This window comes from Bombina bombina, chromosome 3 (assembly GCF_027579735.1).
Source record: "Bombina bombina isolate aBomBom1 chromosome 3, aBomBom1.pri, whole genome shotgun sequence".
Taxonomy (NCBI): Eukaryota; Metazoa; Chordata; class Amphibia; order Anura; family Bombinatoridae; genus Bombina; species Bombina bombina.
Genome location: NC_069501.1, coordinates 549,535,572 through 549,555,079, shown reverse-complemented (window position 1 = coordinate 549,555,079; position 19,508 = coordinate 549,535,572). Strand labels below are relative to the sequence as shown.

The 19,508-nt window shown below is 42.6% G+C and overlaps 1 protein-coding gene across 4 annotated transcripts in view; it reads right to left on the bottom strand.

The window, feature by feature from the left end:
* Nucleotides 1-19,508, bottom strand: part of ZMYM4 (zinc finger MYM-type containing 4) — a 710,031-nt gene that overhangs the window by 269,426 nt on the left and 421,097 nt on the right. For all 4 annotated transcript variants that reach the window (XM_053707062.1, XM_053707061.1, XM_053707064.1 and 1 more), the window contains 3 exons: nt 17,533-17,676; nt 12,125-12,162; nt 11,530-11,674 (listed from right to left, as the gene is read on the bottom strand). In XM_053707062.1, the coding sequence (XP_053563037.1) occupies nt 11,530-11,674; nt 12,125-12,162; nt 17,533-17,676 (327 nt within the window). The remainder of the gene's footprint in view (nt 1-11,529; nt 11,675-12,124; nt 12,163-17,532; nt 17,677-19,508) is intronic.

Below are 19,508 nucleotides of genomic sequence, written 5' to 3'. Positions count from 1 at the left end.
AAGTTTATCATGATAACTTATTACAAACCATAGCTAAAGATAAACATTCATAACATTAAAATAAATGAACTTAGCTTCGGTAGGACTGATATCAGTCAACAGGAATCCCTCAGCATTTCTTGATACAGGAACAGTGTATGAATATCTTGCAATATGTAATAGAAAAAAACAACATATAAAGCAAAATTATCAAATTCCTTAAATGACAGTTTCAGGAATGGGAAAAAATGCAAAATAAACAAGCCTCTAGCAACCAGAAGCAACAAAAAAGTGAGACTTAAATAATGTGAAAAAAAGTGGAAAAAGTATGACGCCCACATTTTTGGCGCCAAGTATGACGCCCACATTATTGGCGCCAAGTACAACGCCCATATTTTTTGACGCCAAGTATGACGCCACATCCTCTGACGCCGAAAACGACGCCCACATTTTTTGGCGCAAAAAAAACGTCTGAACACACATGCGTCAAAAAATGACGTAACTACGAACAAACTTCCGGCGTCAACTACATCGCCGGAAATGACAAAATTTTGCGGCAAAAAAAGTTTGCGCCAAAAATTACGCAATAAATTGAAGCATTTTCTGCCCCCGCGAGCCTAACAGCCCGCAGGGGAAAAAAGTCAATTGAAAATTTTCAAGGTAAGAAAAAAATATTTATTCATATGCATTATCCCAAATAATGAAACTGACAGTCTGAATGAAGGAATACTGATTATCCTGAATCATGGCAAATATAAGTTTAAACACATATATTTAGAACTTTACATATAAAGTGCCCAACCATAGCTTAGAGTGTCACAAATAAAATAAGACTTACTTACCCCAAGACACTCATCTACATAAAGTAGATAGCCAAACCAGTACTGAAACGAGAATCAGTAGAGGTAATGGTATATAAGAGTATATCGTCGATCTGAAAAGGGAGGTAGGAGAAGAAATCTCTACGACCGATAACAGAGAACCTATGAAATAGATCCCCTAGAGGAAGACCATTGTATTCAAATAGGCAATACTCTCTTCACATCCCTCTGACATTCACTGCACTCTGAGAGGAAAACCGGGCTTCAGCCTGCTGCGAAGCGCATATCAACGTAGAATCTAGCACAAACTTACTTCACCACCTCCATGGGAGGCAAAGTTTGTAAAACTGAATTGTGGGTGTGGTGAGGGGTGTATTTATAGGCATTTTAAGGTTTGGGAAACTTTGCCCCTCCTGGTAGGAATGTATATCCCATACGTCCCTAGCTCATGGACTCTTGCTAATTACATGAAAGAAACAGGTAGCAGGCACTTCCTTACAGATCCACAAGGAGAAGTATAAGCTTAAAAAAGTATTCCTTTATTGAGACGTTATACAAAGTAAAAAGGCAGACTGACAGACAGGCAGGACAATAGGTCTTATGTGTTTCGCGCCCCCTAGTGGCGCTTACTCATAGACTACTGTCTATGTTACAACCCAATCTATTTATAGGGTGAAAAAAAGATTAACCTCTTAACTGCCTAGTATAAAAACAGGTTAAAAACATAGCTAGTCCTGAATGGACACAGGGTGGTTTGGGTAATAGTATTAAATAAAAAAAACATTTAAATACACTGATGGCAAGGATGGTATAAAATCATAAAAAATAAATCATATAAAAAAATGCATCATATATATTATTATTATTAATTACAATAGTACTCTTGTTGGAGAACTCTGTTACAGACTATTATACAAAGGGTAATAAAAAGTTGTATATACTGAAAACAACTAACTACAAGGATTAGGGAATAAAAGGGAATTGGAATATAAAAAAAATCTACCAGAACCTCCTCACAATAAACACAGGAATGAGACTTTATTAAGGAAGGAGAGCCCTCCAACGCGTCAGAGTCCTCCATACTGCTCCCCACCCCAGAAGGCTGGCGTCTGTTGTCACAATCACCCAAGACGGTCTGCGAAAGCAGGTTCCATGGGAGAGATGACACAGAGACAACCACCATTGAATAGAGTCCCTTGTCTCCTGCTCCAGAGTTATTTGAGAAGACATGTCTGTATAATCTCAGCTCCATTACCTGAGCATGCTTAACTACAGAGGCCTGAGATGGAAACGAGAAAACGGGATGATGTCCATTGCTTCAACCATCAGCCCGATTAACGCCATACACTGAGCCACTGACGGCCGTGGAGTGGACTGAAAGACTAGACAAGTATTGATAATCTTTAATTTTCCTGACTTCTGTCAGAAAAATCTTCATGGACAAGGAGTCTATTATGGTTCCCAAGAAAGTGACTCTTGTGTCTGGAACTAGGGAACTCTTTCTCAAATTTACCTTGCACCCGTGAGCTCTCAGGAAAGATAACACTATGTCGGTGTAGGATCTTGCTTGCTTAAAAGATGGTGCCTGGACTAGAATGTCGTCCAGATAAGACGCCACCCCAATGCCCGTGACCGAAAACAGAGACCCCAGAACCTTTGTGAAGATTCTGGGAGCCGTGGCCAAGCTGAAAGGAAGAGCCACGAACTGGAAGTGTTTGTCTAGGAAGGCACACCTTAGGAACTTGTGATGATCCCTGTGAATTCTTAAATCCACAGTTGTCATGAATTGACTCTCCTGGATTAAGGGAAGAATGGAACGAATAGTTTCCATCTTGAAGGACGGTACCCTGAGAAATTTGTTTAAAATTGGTCTGAAGGTTCCCTCTTTTTTGGGAACCACGAACAGATGTCCCTGTTCCTGAATTGGAACAATCACTCCCATAGCGGAGAGGTCTCCTACGCAGTGTAAGAACGCCTCTCTCTTTGTCTGGTCTGCAGATAATCTTGAAAGGGGAAATCTGCCTCCAAGAGGAAAAACCTTGAGCTCCAGTTTGTATCCCTGAGACACTATTTCTATTGCCCAGGGATCCTGGACATCCCGAACCCAAGCCTGAATTTAAAAGGAAAGTCTGCCCCCTACCAGATCCGGTCCCGGATCGGGGGCATGCCCTTCATGCTGTCTTGGAATCACTGACCGGCTTCTTGGACTGTTTTCCTTTGTTCCAAGAATGGCTGGGTCTCCATGTGGGTTTAGACTGTTCCTGCTTAGAGGAGGAGGAGGAGGAGGAGGAAGAGGAGGAGGAGGAAGAGGAGGAGGAGGAAGAGGAGGAGGAGGAGGAGGAAGAGGAGGAGGAGGAAGAGGAGGAGGAGGAGGAGGAAGAGGAGGAGGAGGAGGAGGAGGAAGAGGAGGAGGAGGAGGAGGAGGAAGAGGAGGAGGAAGAGGAGGAAGAGGAGGAGGAGGAGGAAGAGGAGGAGGAGGAGGAAGAGGAGGAGGAGGAGGAAGAGGAGGAGGAGGAAGAAGAGGAGGAGGAGGAGGAAGAAGAGGAGGAGGAGGAGGAGGAAGAGGAGGAGGAGGAGGAGGAGGAGGAGGAGGAAATGTGCCTTTGAAATTTCGAAAGGAACAAAAATTGCTTTGTCGTCCTTTTTGTTTATTTCTCTTGTCTTGCGGGAGTAGATGACCCTTACCTCCCGTGATATCAGAAATAATCTCCTTCAGATCAGGTCAGAACAAAGTCTTCCCCTTGTAAGGAATAGCTAGAAGCTTAGACTTGAATGACACATCCGCAGACCAAGGTTTTAACCATAAGGCTCTGCAGGCTTAAATAGAGAAACTCTATATCTTCGCTCCCAATTTGATAACTTGAAGGGAAGCGTCTGAAATAAAGGCATTTGATAACTTGAAGGGAAGCGTCTGAAATAAAGGCATTGGCTAGCTTAAGAGCTTTTATCCTATCTTGGATCTCATCCAAAGAAGTCTCATTCCTGAGAGCTTCAGACAGTGCATCAAACCAATATGCCGCCGTACTAGTGACGGTGGCAATGCACACAGCCGGTTGCCACTGCAGACCCTGGTGTACATAAATCTTTTAGTAACCCCTCTAACTTATTATCCATTGGGTCTTTGAAAGCACAACTATCCTCTATTGGAATAGTAGTTCTTTTAGCTAAGGTAGAGACGGCTCCTTCTACCTTAGGAACAGTGCCAAGCCTCCTTAACAGAGTCGGCTATTGGAAACATTTTCTTAAAAATAGGAGAGGGAGAAAAAGGGATGCCCGTTCTCTCTCATTCCTTATTACTTATTCATTTCAGTAGCCCTTTTAGGAACTGGAAATACATCTGCATAGGAAGGAACCTCAAAATATCTGTCCAGTTTACTAGACTTCTGAGGGACAACCAGCACTGTGAAGTCACTATCGTCCAAGGTAACCAAAACCTCCCTGAGTAACAGACGAAGGTGATCAAGTTTAAATCTGAAAAATACCCCTTCCTCCCACCTCCAGTCATTCGACCGAAGTTAGGAAGAGAAAGGAAAAGCCAAGGTGCAGAGGTGACTGAAGTTTAACAAAGAATAATAAAAAAACAAAAACATGTCTTAGAAAAACAGGGTGGGCCGTGGACTCGTCTTATCGTAAAAGAAATAAATTTATCAGGTAAGCATAAATTTCCTTTTCTTTTACAAGATACGACGAGTCCACGGATTTCATCCTTACTTATGGGATACAATACCAAAGATATAGGACACGGATGAAAGGGAGGGACAAGACAGGAACCTAAACGGAAGGCACCACTGCTTGAAGAACCCTTTCTCCCAAAAATAGCCTCAGAAGAAGCAAAAGTATAAAATTTGGAAAATTTGGAAAAAGTGTGAAGAGACGACCAAGTTGCAGCCTTGCAAATCTGTTCAACAGAAGCATCGTTTTTAAATGCCCATGAGGAAGCCACGGCCCTAGTAGAATGAGCCGTAATTCTTTCAGGAGGCTGCTGTCCAGCAGTCTCATATGCCAGACGGATGATGCTCTGCAGCCAAAAAGAAAGCCGTAGCTTTCTGGCCCCTACGCTTTCCAGAGAAAACAACAAATAATGAAGATGATTGACGGAATTCTTTAGTCGCCTGCAAGTAAAACTTCAGGGCACGGACCACATCCAAGTTATGTAACTGACACTCCTTCTTAAGAGGAGGATTAGGACATAAGGAACAACAATTTCCTGATTAATATTCTTATTAGAAACAACCTTAGGTAGGAAACCAGGTTTGGTACGTAAAACCACCTTATCAGAATGGAAGATAAGATAAGGCGAGTCACATTGTAACGCTGAAAGCTCAGAAACTCTGCGAGCAGAAGAAATGGCAACCAAAAATAAAACCTTCCAAGATAACAACTTAATATCTATGGAATGCATGGGTTCAAACGGAACCCCTTGAAGAACATTAAGAACTAAATTCAAACTCCAGGGTGGAGCAATTGGTTTAAACAGAGCCTGACAAAAAGACTGAACGTCTGGAAATCTGCCAAACGTTTGTGTAGTAAAATTGACAAAGCAGAAATTTGTCCCTTTAAGGAACCAGCTGACAATCCTTTCTCTAATCCTTCTTGTAGAAAAGACAAAATTCTAGGAATCCTAACTCTACTCCATGAGTAGCCCTTGGATTCGCACCAATAAAGATATTTATGCCAAATCTTATGGTAAATCTTTCTAGTAACAGGCTTGCGTGCCGGAATCAAAGTATCAATGACCGAATCAGAGAACCCTCGCTTAGATAGAATCAAGCGTTCAATTTCCAAGCAGTCAGTTGCAGAGAAACTAGATTTGGGTGTTGGAAAGGCCCCTGAATTAGAAGCTCCTGTCTAATCCGAGCAATCACCCGGGGAAGGAGAGCAAATGGTGGAAACACATAAGCTAGGTTGAACGACCAATCACCCGGGGAAGGAGAGCAATCACCCGGGGAAGGAAAGCAATCACCCGGGGAAGGAAAGCAAATGGTGGAAACACATAAGCTAGGTTGAACGACCAAGGCACTGCCAAAGCATCTATCAGTTCGGCCTGAGGATCCCTCAACCTGGATCCGTATCTTGGGAGCTTGGCATTCTGACAAGACGCCATCAGATCCAATTCCGGTCTAACCCATCTGAGAATCAGGGCGGCAAAAACCTCCGGATGGAGTTCCCACTCCCCCGGATGAAACGTCTGTCTGCTTAGAAAGTCCGCTTCCCAGTTGTCCACTCCTGGGATGTATATTGCTGACAGATAACAAGAGTGAGCCTCCGCCCACCGAATTATCTTGGATACTTCTGTCATCGCTAAGGAACTTCTTATTTCTCCCTGATGATTGATGTAAGCCACAGTCGTGATGTTGTCCGACTGAAAACGGATGAACTTGGCCGAGGCCAAGCCTGAAGCGCATTGAATATTGCTCTCAATTCCAGAATATTGATTGGAAGAAGAGACTCTGACCCAGTCCACACACCCTGAGCCTTCAGGGAATTCCAGACTGCACCCCAACCTAGGAGGCTGGCGTCCGTTGTCACTATCACCCATGAGGGTCTGCGGAAGCACGTCCCTTGGGACAGATGATCCAGGAACAACCACCAAAGAATAGAGTCTCTTGTCTCCTGATCCAGATCTATCTGAGGAGACAAATTCGCATAATCTCCATTCCACTGCCTGAGCATGTTCAGTTGTAGTGGTCTTAGATGAAACCGAGCAAATGGAAAGATGTCCATTGCCGCCACCATCAATCCTATTACCTCCATGCACTGAGCCACTGATGGCCGAGGATTGGACTGAAGGGCTCGGCAAGTATTCAGAATCTTTAACTTTCTGACCTCTGTCAAGAAAATTTTCATGGAAATGGAATCTATCAGAGTTCCCAAGAAGGGAACCCTTGTCTGTGGGATTAGTGAACTCTTTTCTAGATTCACCTTCCACCCGTGAGTCCTCAGAAAGGAGAGAACCATGTCTGTATGAGACTTTGTCAGATGGTAAGACGCCTGGATCAGAATATCGTCTAGATAAGGCGCCACCGCAATACCCCGCGGCCTGAGAACTGCCAGAAGGGACCCTAGAACCTTTCTGAAGATCCTGGGTGCTGTGGCCAACCCGAAGGGAAGAGCCACGAACTGAAAATGTTTGTCCAGGAAAGCAAACCTTAGGAACTGATGATGATCCTTGTGGATAGGAATATGAAGGTATGCATCCTTCAAGTTCACGGTAGTCATATATTGACCCTCCAGGATCATTGGTAAAGTTGTTTGAATGGTCTCCATCTTGAAGGATGGGACTCTGAGAAACTTGTTTAGATTCTTGAGATCTAAAATGGATCTGAACGTTCCCTCTTTTTTGGGAACCACGAAAAGATTTGAGTAAAATCCCTGCCCCTGTTCCAGTATTGGAACGGGACAAATTACTCCCATAGTAGAGAGGTCTTTTACACAGTGTAAGAACGCCTCTTTTTTTATCTGGTCTACAGACAATCGTGAAAGAAGAAACCTCCCCCTTGGGAGAGAATTTTGGAATTCCAGTTGATACCCTTGGGACACGATTTCCAGCGTCCAGGTGTCCTGAACATCTCTTAACCAAGCCTGGGCAAAAAGAGAAAGTCTGCCCCCTACTAGATCCGGTCCCGGATCGGGGGCCGCCCTTTCATGCTGTCTTGGAAACAGCAGTGGGCTTCTTGGGTTGTTTACCTTTGTTCCAAGCCTGGTTGGGTCTCCAGCAGTCTTGGTTTGTGCAAAATTCCCTTCCTGCTTGGCGGAAGAAGCGGGGACTCCTTTGAAGTTCCAAAAGGAACGAAAATTACTTTGTTTACCCCTTAGTTTAGCTGCTTTATCCTGAGGCAGGAGATGACCCTTACCTCACGTAATGTCAGAAATAATTTCTTTCAAGTCAGGCCCGAATAGGGTCTTCCCTTTGAAAGGAATAGCCAAAAGCTTTGACTTAGATGACACATCAGCAGACCAAGATTTTAACCATAATGCTCTATGCGCTAGAATGGCAAATCCAGCATTCTTAGCCGCCAATTTGGCAATCTGAAATGCGGCGTCCGTAATTAAAGAATTGGCCAGCTTAAGCTCCTTAATTCTATCCAGAATTTCCTCTAAAGGAGTCTCAGTCTTAAGAGACTCTTCTAAGGCGTCAAACCAGAAGGCCGCCGCAGTGGTAACTGGTACAACGCAGGTTGTCGGTTGTAAAAGAAAACCCTGATGAATAAATAACTTCTTTAGAAGACCCTCCAATTTCTTATCCATAGGGTCTTTGAAAGCACAACTGTGCTCAATAGGAATAGTTGTACGTTTAGCCAGGGTAGATATAGATCCCTCCACCGTAGGGACTGTTTGCCACGAGTCCCGAATAGTGTCAGATATGGGATACATTTTCTTAAAATTAGGGGAAGGTGAGAACGGGATACCCGGTCTTTCCCATTCCTGTGTAATAATATCTGAGATTCTCTTAGGAACCGGAAAAACATCAGAGTAAGTAGGCACTTCTAAGTATTTATCCATCTTACACAATTTCTCTGGTGGTACCACAATTGAGTCACAATCATCCAGAGTCGCTAAAACCTCCCGAAGCAACAGGCGGAGGTGTTCAAGTTTAAATCTAAAGGACATGACGTCCGAGTCTGTCTGAGGCAACACATTTCCAGAATCAGAAAGTTTCCCCTCAGACAGAAGTTCCCTGACCCCCAAATCAGATCCCTGTGAGGGTACATAGGAAATAGCCAACAAAGCATCAGAGGTCGTAGTATTCAAATTGACTTCTGTCCTGCTGCGTTTATCCTGTAACACTGATAACTTGGATACAACCTCTGTAAGGATAGATGACATGACTGCAGCCATATCCTGCAGAGTAAATGAAGTAGACGCGGTTGAAGAACCCGGCGTCGCTTAGGTGGGCTTTAGAGGTTGTGACACATGGGGAGAGAGTAGCGGCATACCCTGATTCTCTTCAGCTTGAGAATCATCTTTAGACATACTTTCCTTAAAGAAAATCTGCCCTTTACATTGTAAGGCCCTTTCAGTACATGAGGGACAAAAAGTAAGAGGGGTTCCACAATGGCATCTAAACACATAGAACAAGTAGTTTCCTCAAGTTCAGACATGTTAAAGAGACTAGCAATAGCAATAATAGTCGTTTCTTATTTGAAATATTGAGCTCTGAAGTCAAATTACATAAACAAAATATTTGTACCAAAAAATGTACTGCGCCTTTAAATAATAAAAGTGCAACAATTTTTCTGCTATCTTTAAAACAGCGTCTTTTTTGTCAAAAAAACTCTAACATGCCCAAAATATCTTTACTGTATTGCATCCACTTGCTTAGATGAATAAAAGGCAATATAATTTAGTATAAAAGTATAATAAATCTTTTTATTTATTTAGACCTCGGGCACCTGGCCACAGCTCTGCTGTGCTATATACAGCTCTGCTGTGGTGCTCTTTGCCACTTCCTGCTAAACAGGAGGCGATATCCCATAAGTAAGGATGAAATCCGTGGACTCGTCGTATCTTGTAAAAGAAATACATTTTCGGTATCGGTATCCTGGATTTTCAGTTTCGGTATCCTGGATTTTCAGTTTCGGTCCAGAATTTCCATTTCGGTGCATCACTAGTGTGAGAGAGTGCGTGTGTGTGTGAGAGTGTGTGAGAGAGTGTGTGTGTCATAGAGTGTGTGTGTCATAGAGTGTGTGTGTCACAGAGTGTGTATTTGTGTGTGTGTGATTGTGTGTATGTGAGAGAGTATGTGTGAGTGTGTGTATGTGAGAGAGTATGTATAAGTGTGTGTGTATGTGTGAGACTGTGAGAGTGTGTGTGTATCTGTGTGTGAGATAGTGAGTGTGTGTATCTGTGTGTGCAGATATAGATATTGGTGACAGTGAAACCGGGGAGAGCAGAGAACATGTATAATGATTATCTATTAGAATAATGTAGAATCAATGTTCACTATCAGGCTCATCTCTTTAGTGCCCAATACCATTTTATATTACAGAGTGTTAATGTTTGTGAATGGACCAACAGAATACACTGGAAAGTGGAAAGACTTGAAGAGGCTGTAGAGGACTGTTATTGAATCAATATTGAGTTAAAGGGGCACTGAACCCAAATGTTTTCTTTTTCGTGATTCAGATAGAGCATAAAATTTTAAGCAACTTTCTAATTTATTCCTATTATCAAATTTTATTAATTATCTTGGTATCTTTATTTGAAATGCAAGAATGTAAATTTAAATGCCGGCCCATTTTTGGTGAACAACCTGGGTTGTTCTTGCTGATTGGTGGATAAATCCATTCACCAATAAAAAAAGTGCTGTCCAGAGTTCTGAACTAATAAAAAAGCTTAGATGCCTTATTTTCAAATAAAGATAGCAAGAGAACAAAGAAAAGTTGATAATAGGAGTAAATTAGAAAGTTGCTTAAAATTGCACGCTCTATTTGAATCACGAAAGAAACATTTTGGGTTCAGTGTCCCTTTAACTGTTGCAGAGACTAGAGAGTTTTTGCTACTGAGGTAGGAGGTGTTTTATAGAGTTCTTGGGGATTGAGAATCTTTGCCTCCTAGTGGCAGGCAAGAGTAACTCCCAGGAGTAATGGATTGTGGACTCTCACCACCTGTATGAAAGAAAATTGTATCCCCCACAAAAACAAAATTGTATTTGTAAGTTTAGATTTGTATTCGTACGTCACATACAATGTACAATTATAAAGAATCAGACACACGTACCTTTTTGACAGCAATCCGTCCATATTCTAGTAACTTCCTCACCAATGATGTAAAACGTACTTATCTACATCTTCATTAATAAGTTCTGCTTCCCTTTTTAAACAGTAGCACTACATCAGCTTAATCCCAGCTCTCTGTTACCATGCCTCTTTATTCTGTCTGGACTTGTAGTTTCACTGACATTTTTCATTTCTTCCACACAGAGTCAACCAAGTTATCGGTAAAGACTTGCAAATTCTATTATTCTGCAACATGTTGGCTCTACTTAATGTGCCTCATGTAATTAGGCACCTCAGTCTTCTGCTAGACACTGTTCATCATCCTACCCTTCTCATATTTGAGTGGTACATTTTTTTTACTTTTAACACTTTTTGCCATCTATATACTTAAAGTGAGAGTCAAACCTAGCATTTGTGAAACGCTAGGATTGACTATTGAAACAAATAAAGAGAACTTTCAGTCATGAAGTATAACATACTTAGAAAGGTCCTTTATTTGATTCAAGCGATCGCCGTTCTAAGCTGCCCAAGCAGCCCACGGCAGAAATTAATGTTGCTAAGAGGTGACGCTTTCTGAAGGGCACCAAGACGGATTTACCGCACGGCTATTGGCTTGTAGGTGAAAACGTCACCTCTAAAAGCAAAACAGCGATCTGCCGTGGGCTTCCTTAGCAGCTCAGAACGGCGATCACTTGAAACAAATAAAGGAGCTTTCTGCATGAAATGTTATACTTCATGAATAAAAGTACCCTATTTGTTTCAATAGTCTATCCTAGCGTTTCACAAACGCTAGGGTTGACTTTCACTTTAAACACTTTAGGGTTTGTTTTAGAATCCCTTTGTAATTCATTTTCTATTTTAGCCAATCTGATTGCCTTTTTGTCCTTGCTTTGCTGTATTCCTTATATACTTTGAAGAATGAATCAGAACGTGCTCCTTAAATGCCTGAAAAGCCTTATTTACTACTTATATAGGATTTAAAGGGATTTTAGAAGGTAGTAAAACAATACCTGTCTGACAATCCTTGTGCTGTGTGTGAGGTTTACAAGAAGTTGCTTTAGTCTGTGTGATTGGCTTGCAAAGCAGGGCCTTGTTCTTTAGGAGTCGGGGCGGCATAGAGGGGGGGAGTTTCAGGGCATCTGTTTGGGTACTTGCCTACAAGAAAACAGAAAGGAAGGTGTTAATAGGAACCTAAAGGCAAAGAGCACAAAACAAGTGGTATCAAATAAGTCTTACAAATATACTGAATCAATGGACAACACAAGGAATCTGCACACAAAATTACATACATTGGATTAGGTTGGTAACATATTGCTTAACTGTATCATTAGCCTTGTGACATATTATAAAAATGTAATATCTCTCTATAAGGTTAGCATTGCCTGTTTGCAGCAGGGAAACAAATAGGGTAAAAATACCAAGTGGTATATATTTATTTATTTATTGGGAATGTTGCCTGGGGGCTAAGTATTATGTGCCTTCTCCTACCAAATCAAAACTTTTTTATTTACTTCCTTCAAGAACAAATGGACCAAATAAGCAAATAAGGAGATGAATTCAGCATTCATTTAGAATGTGGGTGAGAGGGAAAAAAAAAAAACTTACATCACCGATAATTTTTGCTGAAACTGGTGGGACAGCACCTGGAAAGATATTTGGGAAGAAAAAGTTCAAATATATGTTATGGGAAGAAGCCTGGACACAAAGAAAATAAAAACATAAATTATGCTTACCTGGCCACCAGGAGGAGGCAGAGACACCCCAGCCAAAGGATAAAATTCCCCCCCACACACACACTTCCCTCATACCCCAGTCATTCTGCCAAGGGAACAAGGAACAGTAGGAGAAATATCAGGGTATAAATAGTGCCGGAAGAGAAAACACAAAATTATGGTCCGCCCATCGGAGAATACGGGCGGGGGCCGTGGACTCTCCTCATGCAGAAAGAAATGAAATTATCAGGCAAGCATAATTTATGTTTTACTTCTTAATATGAGGAGAGTCCATGGCATCATTCCTTACTGTTGGGAAAACTATACAAAAGCTCTAGAGAACACTGAATGATAACGGGAGGGGTAAAGGAAAGGCGGACCCTAATCTGAGGGCACCACAGCCTGCAAAACCTCTCTCCCAAAAGCTGCTTCAGCCGAAGCAAAAACATCCAATTTGAAGCATTTTGAAAAAGTGTGTAAGGAGGACCAGGTAGCAGCCTTACAAATCTGATCCATAGATGCCTCGTTTTTAAAGGCCCAAGAGGAAGCCACCGCTCTAGTGGAATGAGCCGCAATCCTCTGAGGACTAAATCCCGCTGACTCGTAAGCTAAGCGTATAACACTCCTCAACCAAAAAGATAAGGAAGTCAAAGAGGCCTTCAGACCCCAACGCTTCCCAGAGTAGATAAACAAAGAAGAAGTTTGTCTAAAAGCCTTAGTAGCTTGAAGATAAAACTTCAAAGCTTGAACAACATACAGATTATGAAGCAGACGTTCCTTCGAAGGAGGAGGATTAGGACAGGAACCACAATCTCCTGATTAATATTATGATCTGACACCACCTTGGGAAGAAAACACAAGCGGGAATGTAGGACAGCCTTATCAGTGTGAAACACTAGATAGGGAGGCTCACATTGCAAGGCAGCCATTCAGAAACTCAACGTGCCGACGCAATAGCCAATAGAAAAAGAACCTTCCAGGACAACAATTTAATGTCAATGCACAGGCTCACACGGAGCCTGTTGCAAAAACTTAAGATTCAAACTCCACGGTCTGATCCTGATCAGAGCCTTAATGAAGGATTGCACGTCAGGAAGCTCTGCAAGCCTCTTGTGCAGCATAACGGAAAGGGACAAAATCTGTCCCCTCAGGAAACTGGCAGAAAGGCCCTTCTCCAGACCCTCCTGGAGAAAGGAAAGAATACTGGCAGTCTTGACCTTATGCCAAGCGAAACCCCGCTCTTCACACCAGAACAAGTAAGCTCTCCACACCTTATGGTAGATGCAACGAGTAACAGGCTTACGAGCCTGAATGAGTGTGTCAATAACCCTTTCTGAGAAACCTCTCTTGGCAAAGACTAAGTGTTCAATCTCCATGCAGTCAGCCTCAGAGAATCTAGATTTTGATGAACAAAGGGACCCTGTTCCAGCAAATCCCTGCGACAAGGTAACCTCCATGGAGGAGATGAGGACATCCCCACCAGGTCCACGAACCACATCCTTCGCGGCCACAATGGAGCAATCAGTATAATTTATGCTTGCTCCTGCTTGATGTAAGCCACTACACGAGGGAGAAGTGGTAACCGCGGGAAAATGTAGATTAGATTGAACCTAATCTAACGCATCTATTAGCTCCGCCTGAGGATCCCTGGACCACGACCCATATCTGGGTAGCTTGGAGTTGAGCCAAGACGCCATGAGATCCATCTCCGGCGTCCCCCATCTGTTGCAAATCTCGGGAAAAACACCTCGGGATGGAGAGACCATTCCCCCGGATGAAAGGATTGTCTGCTGAGGAAATCCGCTTCACAGTTGTCCACACCCGGAATGTGGATCACTGACAGCGAGCAGTTGTGGGCCTCCTCCCATTCCAGAATACGAGATACTTCCCTCATTGCTAGGGAGCTCCTCGTTCCCCCCTGATGGTTGATGTAAGCCTCCGAGGTTATGTTGTCTGATTAGATTCTGATAAACTGGGACAAACCCAGAAGAGGTCAAGTCTTCAGAGCATTGAAGATCGCTCAATGTTCCAAAATGTTGATAGGGAGGAGGGATTCCTCTCGAGTCCACTGTCCCTGTGCCTTCCGGGCACCCCAAACAGCTCCACATCCTGAAAGACTTGCGTCCGTAGTCACAATCTCCCAGGATGGTCTCAAGAAGGATGTCCCTTGGGACAGGTGATCTGGACAGAGCCACCAACAGAGCAATTCTCTTGACCGGTTGTCCAGAGAAATCTGTTGAGACAGATCCGAATAATCGCCGTTCCACTGTCTCAGCATGCACAGCTGAAGTGGTCTGACATGGAACCTGGCAAAAGGAATGATGTCCATGCTGGACACCATGAGACCAATCACCTCCATACACCGAGCCACAGAGGGCCTGAAAGAGGTCTGTAGGGCAAGACAAGTGGAAGTTAGCTTGCAATGTCTCTGGTCAGTAAGGAATATCCTCCTGGATATTGAATCTATTATAGTACCCAGGAATTCTACCCTGGTACTGGGAGTAAGAGAACTCTCTTCTAAGTTTATCTTCCATCCATGAGATCGAAAAATAAGTAGAAGATCCTTCGACTGGTCCTCTGCCAGGAAACAGGATGGTGCTTGAACCATAATGTCGTCCAAGTATGGTGCTACTGCTATACTTCTGATTCTGACCACTGCCAGCAGAGCACCCAGAACCTTCGTAAAAACTCTTGGAGCAGCAGCCAGACCAAACAGCAATGCAAAAAACTGGAAGTGTTGGTCCAGGAACACAAACCTTAAGAACTTGAAGTGTTCTTTGTGTATAGGAAAGTGAAAATTAGGACCTTGTCCTTTAGGTTTGTTCTTCTTATCCTACGGTAAAAAGGCACCCTTGCCTCCTGTAACCGTGGAGATAATTGAGGCCAGGCCTGGGCCAAATAGAATCTTTCCCTTAAATGGGAGGGAAAGAAGTCTTGACTTCAAAGTCATGTCCGCAGACCAGGACTTCAGCCATAGTGCCCTACGGGCTTGAACAGAAAAACCTGAAGCTTTAGCATTCAGGCGAATCTGCATATTTGCATCACAAATAAAAGAATTAACTACTCTTCATGCCCTTATTCTTTATTGGATCACGTTGAGGGGACCCTGCACCTCGACCAACTCAGATAAGGAGTCACACCAGTAGGTAGCCGCTCCAGCAACCGCCGCTGCCGGTTGAAACAAATATCCCGTATGTTAAAACATCTTATTTAACAGAGTTTCTATCTTCTTATCCATGGGCTCTTTAAACGGTGAACTATCCTCAAGCGGGATAGTAGTACGCTTAGCAAGCATGGAGATATCGCCATCCACCTTGGGGATGGAACCACACAACTCCAATTGAGAGTCCGGAAACCGGGAATCATTTTTTAAAGGAAGAAGGGAAAATTAAGAACCAAGTCTTTCCCATTCATTCTTAATAATGTTCGCCATCTTTACCGGAACCGGGAAAGTCTGTGGTACAACCCTGTCCTCGTAGACTTTATCTAATTTAGGAATCAAAGGTTATTCAGGCAATTTAGGCTCTGGGACCTCTAAAGTAGCCAAAACTTCCTTTAGCAGAAAGCGTTAATGCTCAATCCTAAACCTAAAGTCTGGTTCCTCCGCAGCTGGAGGATTAGAGGCACCAGATTTCGACCCAGAAAGAGCATCCTCTGAAGTATCAGAGGCGTCTTCATCAGTGGATAATCTTGTACCAGATAAATCCAACAAGCTAGTAGATGACCCCTGGGAAGGATAGCAATATTTGACCTTTTGCTTGCGCTTAGCAGGGCGAGGTAAAGCACTAAAGGCCGCAGACACTGCCGTTTGTAACTGCTCAGCAACAGAGAAACTGCTTCGTCTCCTGTAAACCGCACGGTCAGGAAAAAGGAAATTAGTGTGACCACACCCAGTCACGTGGTGCGCAATGTAGGACCGCCCCTGTTATAAGAAAAAGGGCGCCAAGCCTTTCAGGCTGTGCAGCTCACCAAAAAACTAAAGTAAAACCTGTACGTTCCCACATCTGCCTAAGCCTCATCTCACACATGTTGCAGCATAATCATAATAAACTAAAATTATGTGATTAATTCCCCGTTCAATAATCCCCCTCCGGAGATATTAACCCTTGATTCCATACAGATAAAAGGAGCCACACTGTGACCCTGTCTTCTTGTGTTATCATATGTGTATAAAAAAATGAAACTATCTTACAGGAATCTATGCCGTGGAACAGAAACACAGCCTCTCAATTTCGACAGTCTTGTAGTATCGCTCCTGACATGAACTTGAATGATGGAAGCAGGCAATGAAACTCAGCAACACCGATTGCTTAGGAGCTGTTAAAACAAGTCTGGATGGGTTCGCAGAAAGACTCTCCCTGCATCTCCAGACCCTAAATTTCATCAATGCTCTCACAGAGGCTGACAAGACTACTTAAAACTCCAGTCCCATTTCGAAGGGCAGATACCCATCATAAGGAACTACTCCGTATTTTCTGACACTTCTCTGACAACCTCCTGTGACGAAAAGCAAAGAATGACTGAGGTATGAGGGAAGTGGGGGAAGTATGGGAAGTGGGGGAAGTATTTAAGCCTTTGGCTGGGTTATCTTTGCCTCCTCCTCTCAACAGTAAGGAATGATGCCGTGGATTCTCCTCATATTAAGAAGGAAATGGATGGGTGTGTATACCTCCATAAAATTCCATTTAAAACAAAATTAAAAAAGGACAGTCTTCTTGAAAATGTTTGTTTAAAACCAACACTGTTATATTAATATACTTTTTACCTCTGTAATTACCTAGTCTCTAAGCCTCTGCAGACTGCCCCCTTATCTCAGTTCTTTTGACAGACTTGCTTTTTAGCCAATCAGTGTTGACTTAAATAGCTCCATGGGAGTGAGTGCCATGTTATCTATATGGCACACATGAACTAGTGCAGTCTAGCTGTGAAAAACTTTCAAAATGAGATAAGAAGCAGCTTTCAAGAGCTTAGCAATTAACATATGAGCCTACCTATGTTTAGCTTTCAACAAAGAATACCAAGAGGACAAAGCAAATTTGAAGCTAAAAGTAAATTGGAATGTTGTTTAAAATTGCATGCTATATCTAAATCATGAAAGGTTCATTCTGACTAGACTGTCCCTTTAAGGAATCATGCTTATAGCTCTTTGATTTAAGAAAGCATACAAATCTCACATTGTGGATTATCAGTAAAATACAAATAAGATCAAGGTTTGATAAGCTATAAGTGATTATATTCCCTACAAATGTTTATCATCTAGCTGCCTCTCAAGAATGTTTATATTAACTTTCAAAATCTTACCTTGTAAAACGGTGGAGTTTGCAGTTGGCTGGGCTGCAGGTGCACTTGCCAGTGACACTACATTGGCAATTACTGGTGTAGACTCCTTGCCTCCAGGTGCACCTGTTGAAGCTGGGACTGCTTGCACCATGGGCACACTGGTTGCTATAAAATTAAAAGAATTTGATTATTTTTTTCCTAAGACCCTGCCAAAGAAATGCAGTTAATAACTTAGTGGTTGACTGTCTATGCAAATCTACTATATTTACTGGTCCTTCCTTTAATTTTATCCTCAATCAACAAATATATGATAAAAAGACAATGCAATAGCACTTAGCCTGAACTTCAAATGAGTAGATTTTTTTTTTCTGGCAAGTTTCAGTTATGTCTATTTCCACTCCTCCTGTATCATGTGACAGCTATTAGCATATCACAAATATATAAATATATACTCATGCACATGCTCAGTAGCAGCTGGTGACTCAAAAAGTGTAAATATAGAAAGACTGTGCACATTTTAATAATGGAAGTAAATTGGAAAGTTGTTTTAAATTGCATGCTGTGACTCATGAAAGTTTAATTTTGACTTAAGTGTCCCTTTAAGTTGACGTACATTTCTAAAGGGGAGTGTCACGTCTCAGTGTGCATTTCTAGAGTTCTCAGTTCAAACCTAGAATTGATTTTTATGCAGTGCAAAGACTGATCAAGGTGGAAGCGCTATAGTCGTGAAAAACAGAATTTATGCTTACCTGATAAATTACTTTCTCCAACGGTGTGTCCGGTCCACGGCGTCATCCTTACTTGTGGGATATTCTCTTCCCCAACAGGAAATGGCAAAGAGTCCCAGCAAAGCTGGTCACATGATCCCTCCTAGGCTCCGCCCACCCCAGTCATTCGACCGACGGACAGGAGGAAATATATATAGGAGAAATCATATGATACCGTGGTGACTGTAGTTAGAGAAAATAATTCATCAGACCTGATTAAAAAAACCAGGGCGGGCCGTGGACCGGACACACCGTTGGAGAAAGTAATTTATCAGGTAAGCATAAATTCTGTTTTCTCCAACATAGGTGTGTCCGGTCCACGGCGTCATCCTTACTTGTGGGAACCAATACCAAAGCTTTAGGACACGGATGAAGGGAGGGATCAAATCAGGTCACCTAAACGGAAGGCACCACAGCTTGCAAAATCTTTCTCCCAAAAATAGCCTCCGAAGAAGCAAAAGTATCAAATTTGTAAAATTTGGCAAAAGTGTGCAGTGAAGACCAAGTCGCTGCCTTACATATCTGGTCAACAGAAGCCTCGTTCTTGAAGGCCCATGTGGAAGCCACAGCCCTAGTGGAGTGAGCTGTGATTCTTTCAGGAGGCTGCCGTCCGGCAGTCTCATAAGCCAATCGGATAATGCTTTTAAGCCAAAAGGAAAGAGAGGTAGAAGTCGCTTTTTGACCTCTCCTTTTACCAGAATAAACAAAAAACAAGGAAGATGTTTGTCTGAAATCTTTAGTAGCCTCTAAATAGAATTTTAGAGCACGGACTACGTCCAAATTGTGTAACAAACGTTCCTTCTTTGAAACTGGATTCGGACACAAAGAAGGTACAACTATCTCCTGGTTAATATTTTTGTTGGAAACAACTTTCGGAAGAAAACCAGGCTTAGTACGCAAAACCACCTTATCTGCATGGAACACCAGATAGGGCGGAGAACACTGTAGAGCAGATAACTCTGAAACTCTTCTAGCAGAAGAAATTGCAACCAAAAACAAAACTTTCCAAGATAATAACTTAATATCTACGGAATGTAAGGGTTCAAACGGAACCCCTTGAAGAACTGAAAGAACTAGATTTAGACTCCAGGGAGGAGTCAAAGGTCTGTAAACAGGCTTGATTCTAACCAGAGTCTGAACAAATGCTTGAACATCTGGCACAGCTGCCAGCCTTTTGTGAAGTAAAACAGATAAAGCAGAGATCTGTCCCTTCAGAGAACTTGCAGATAA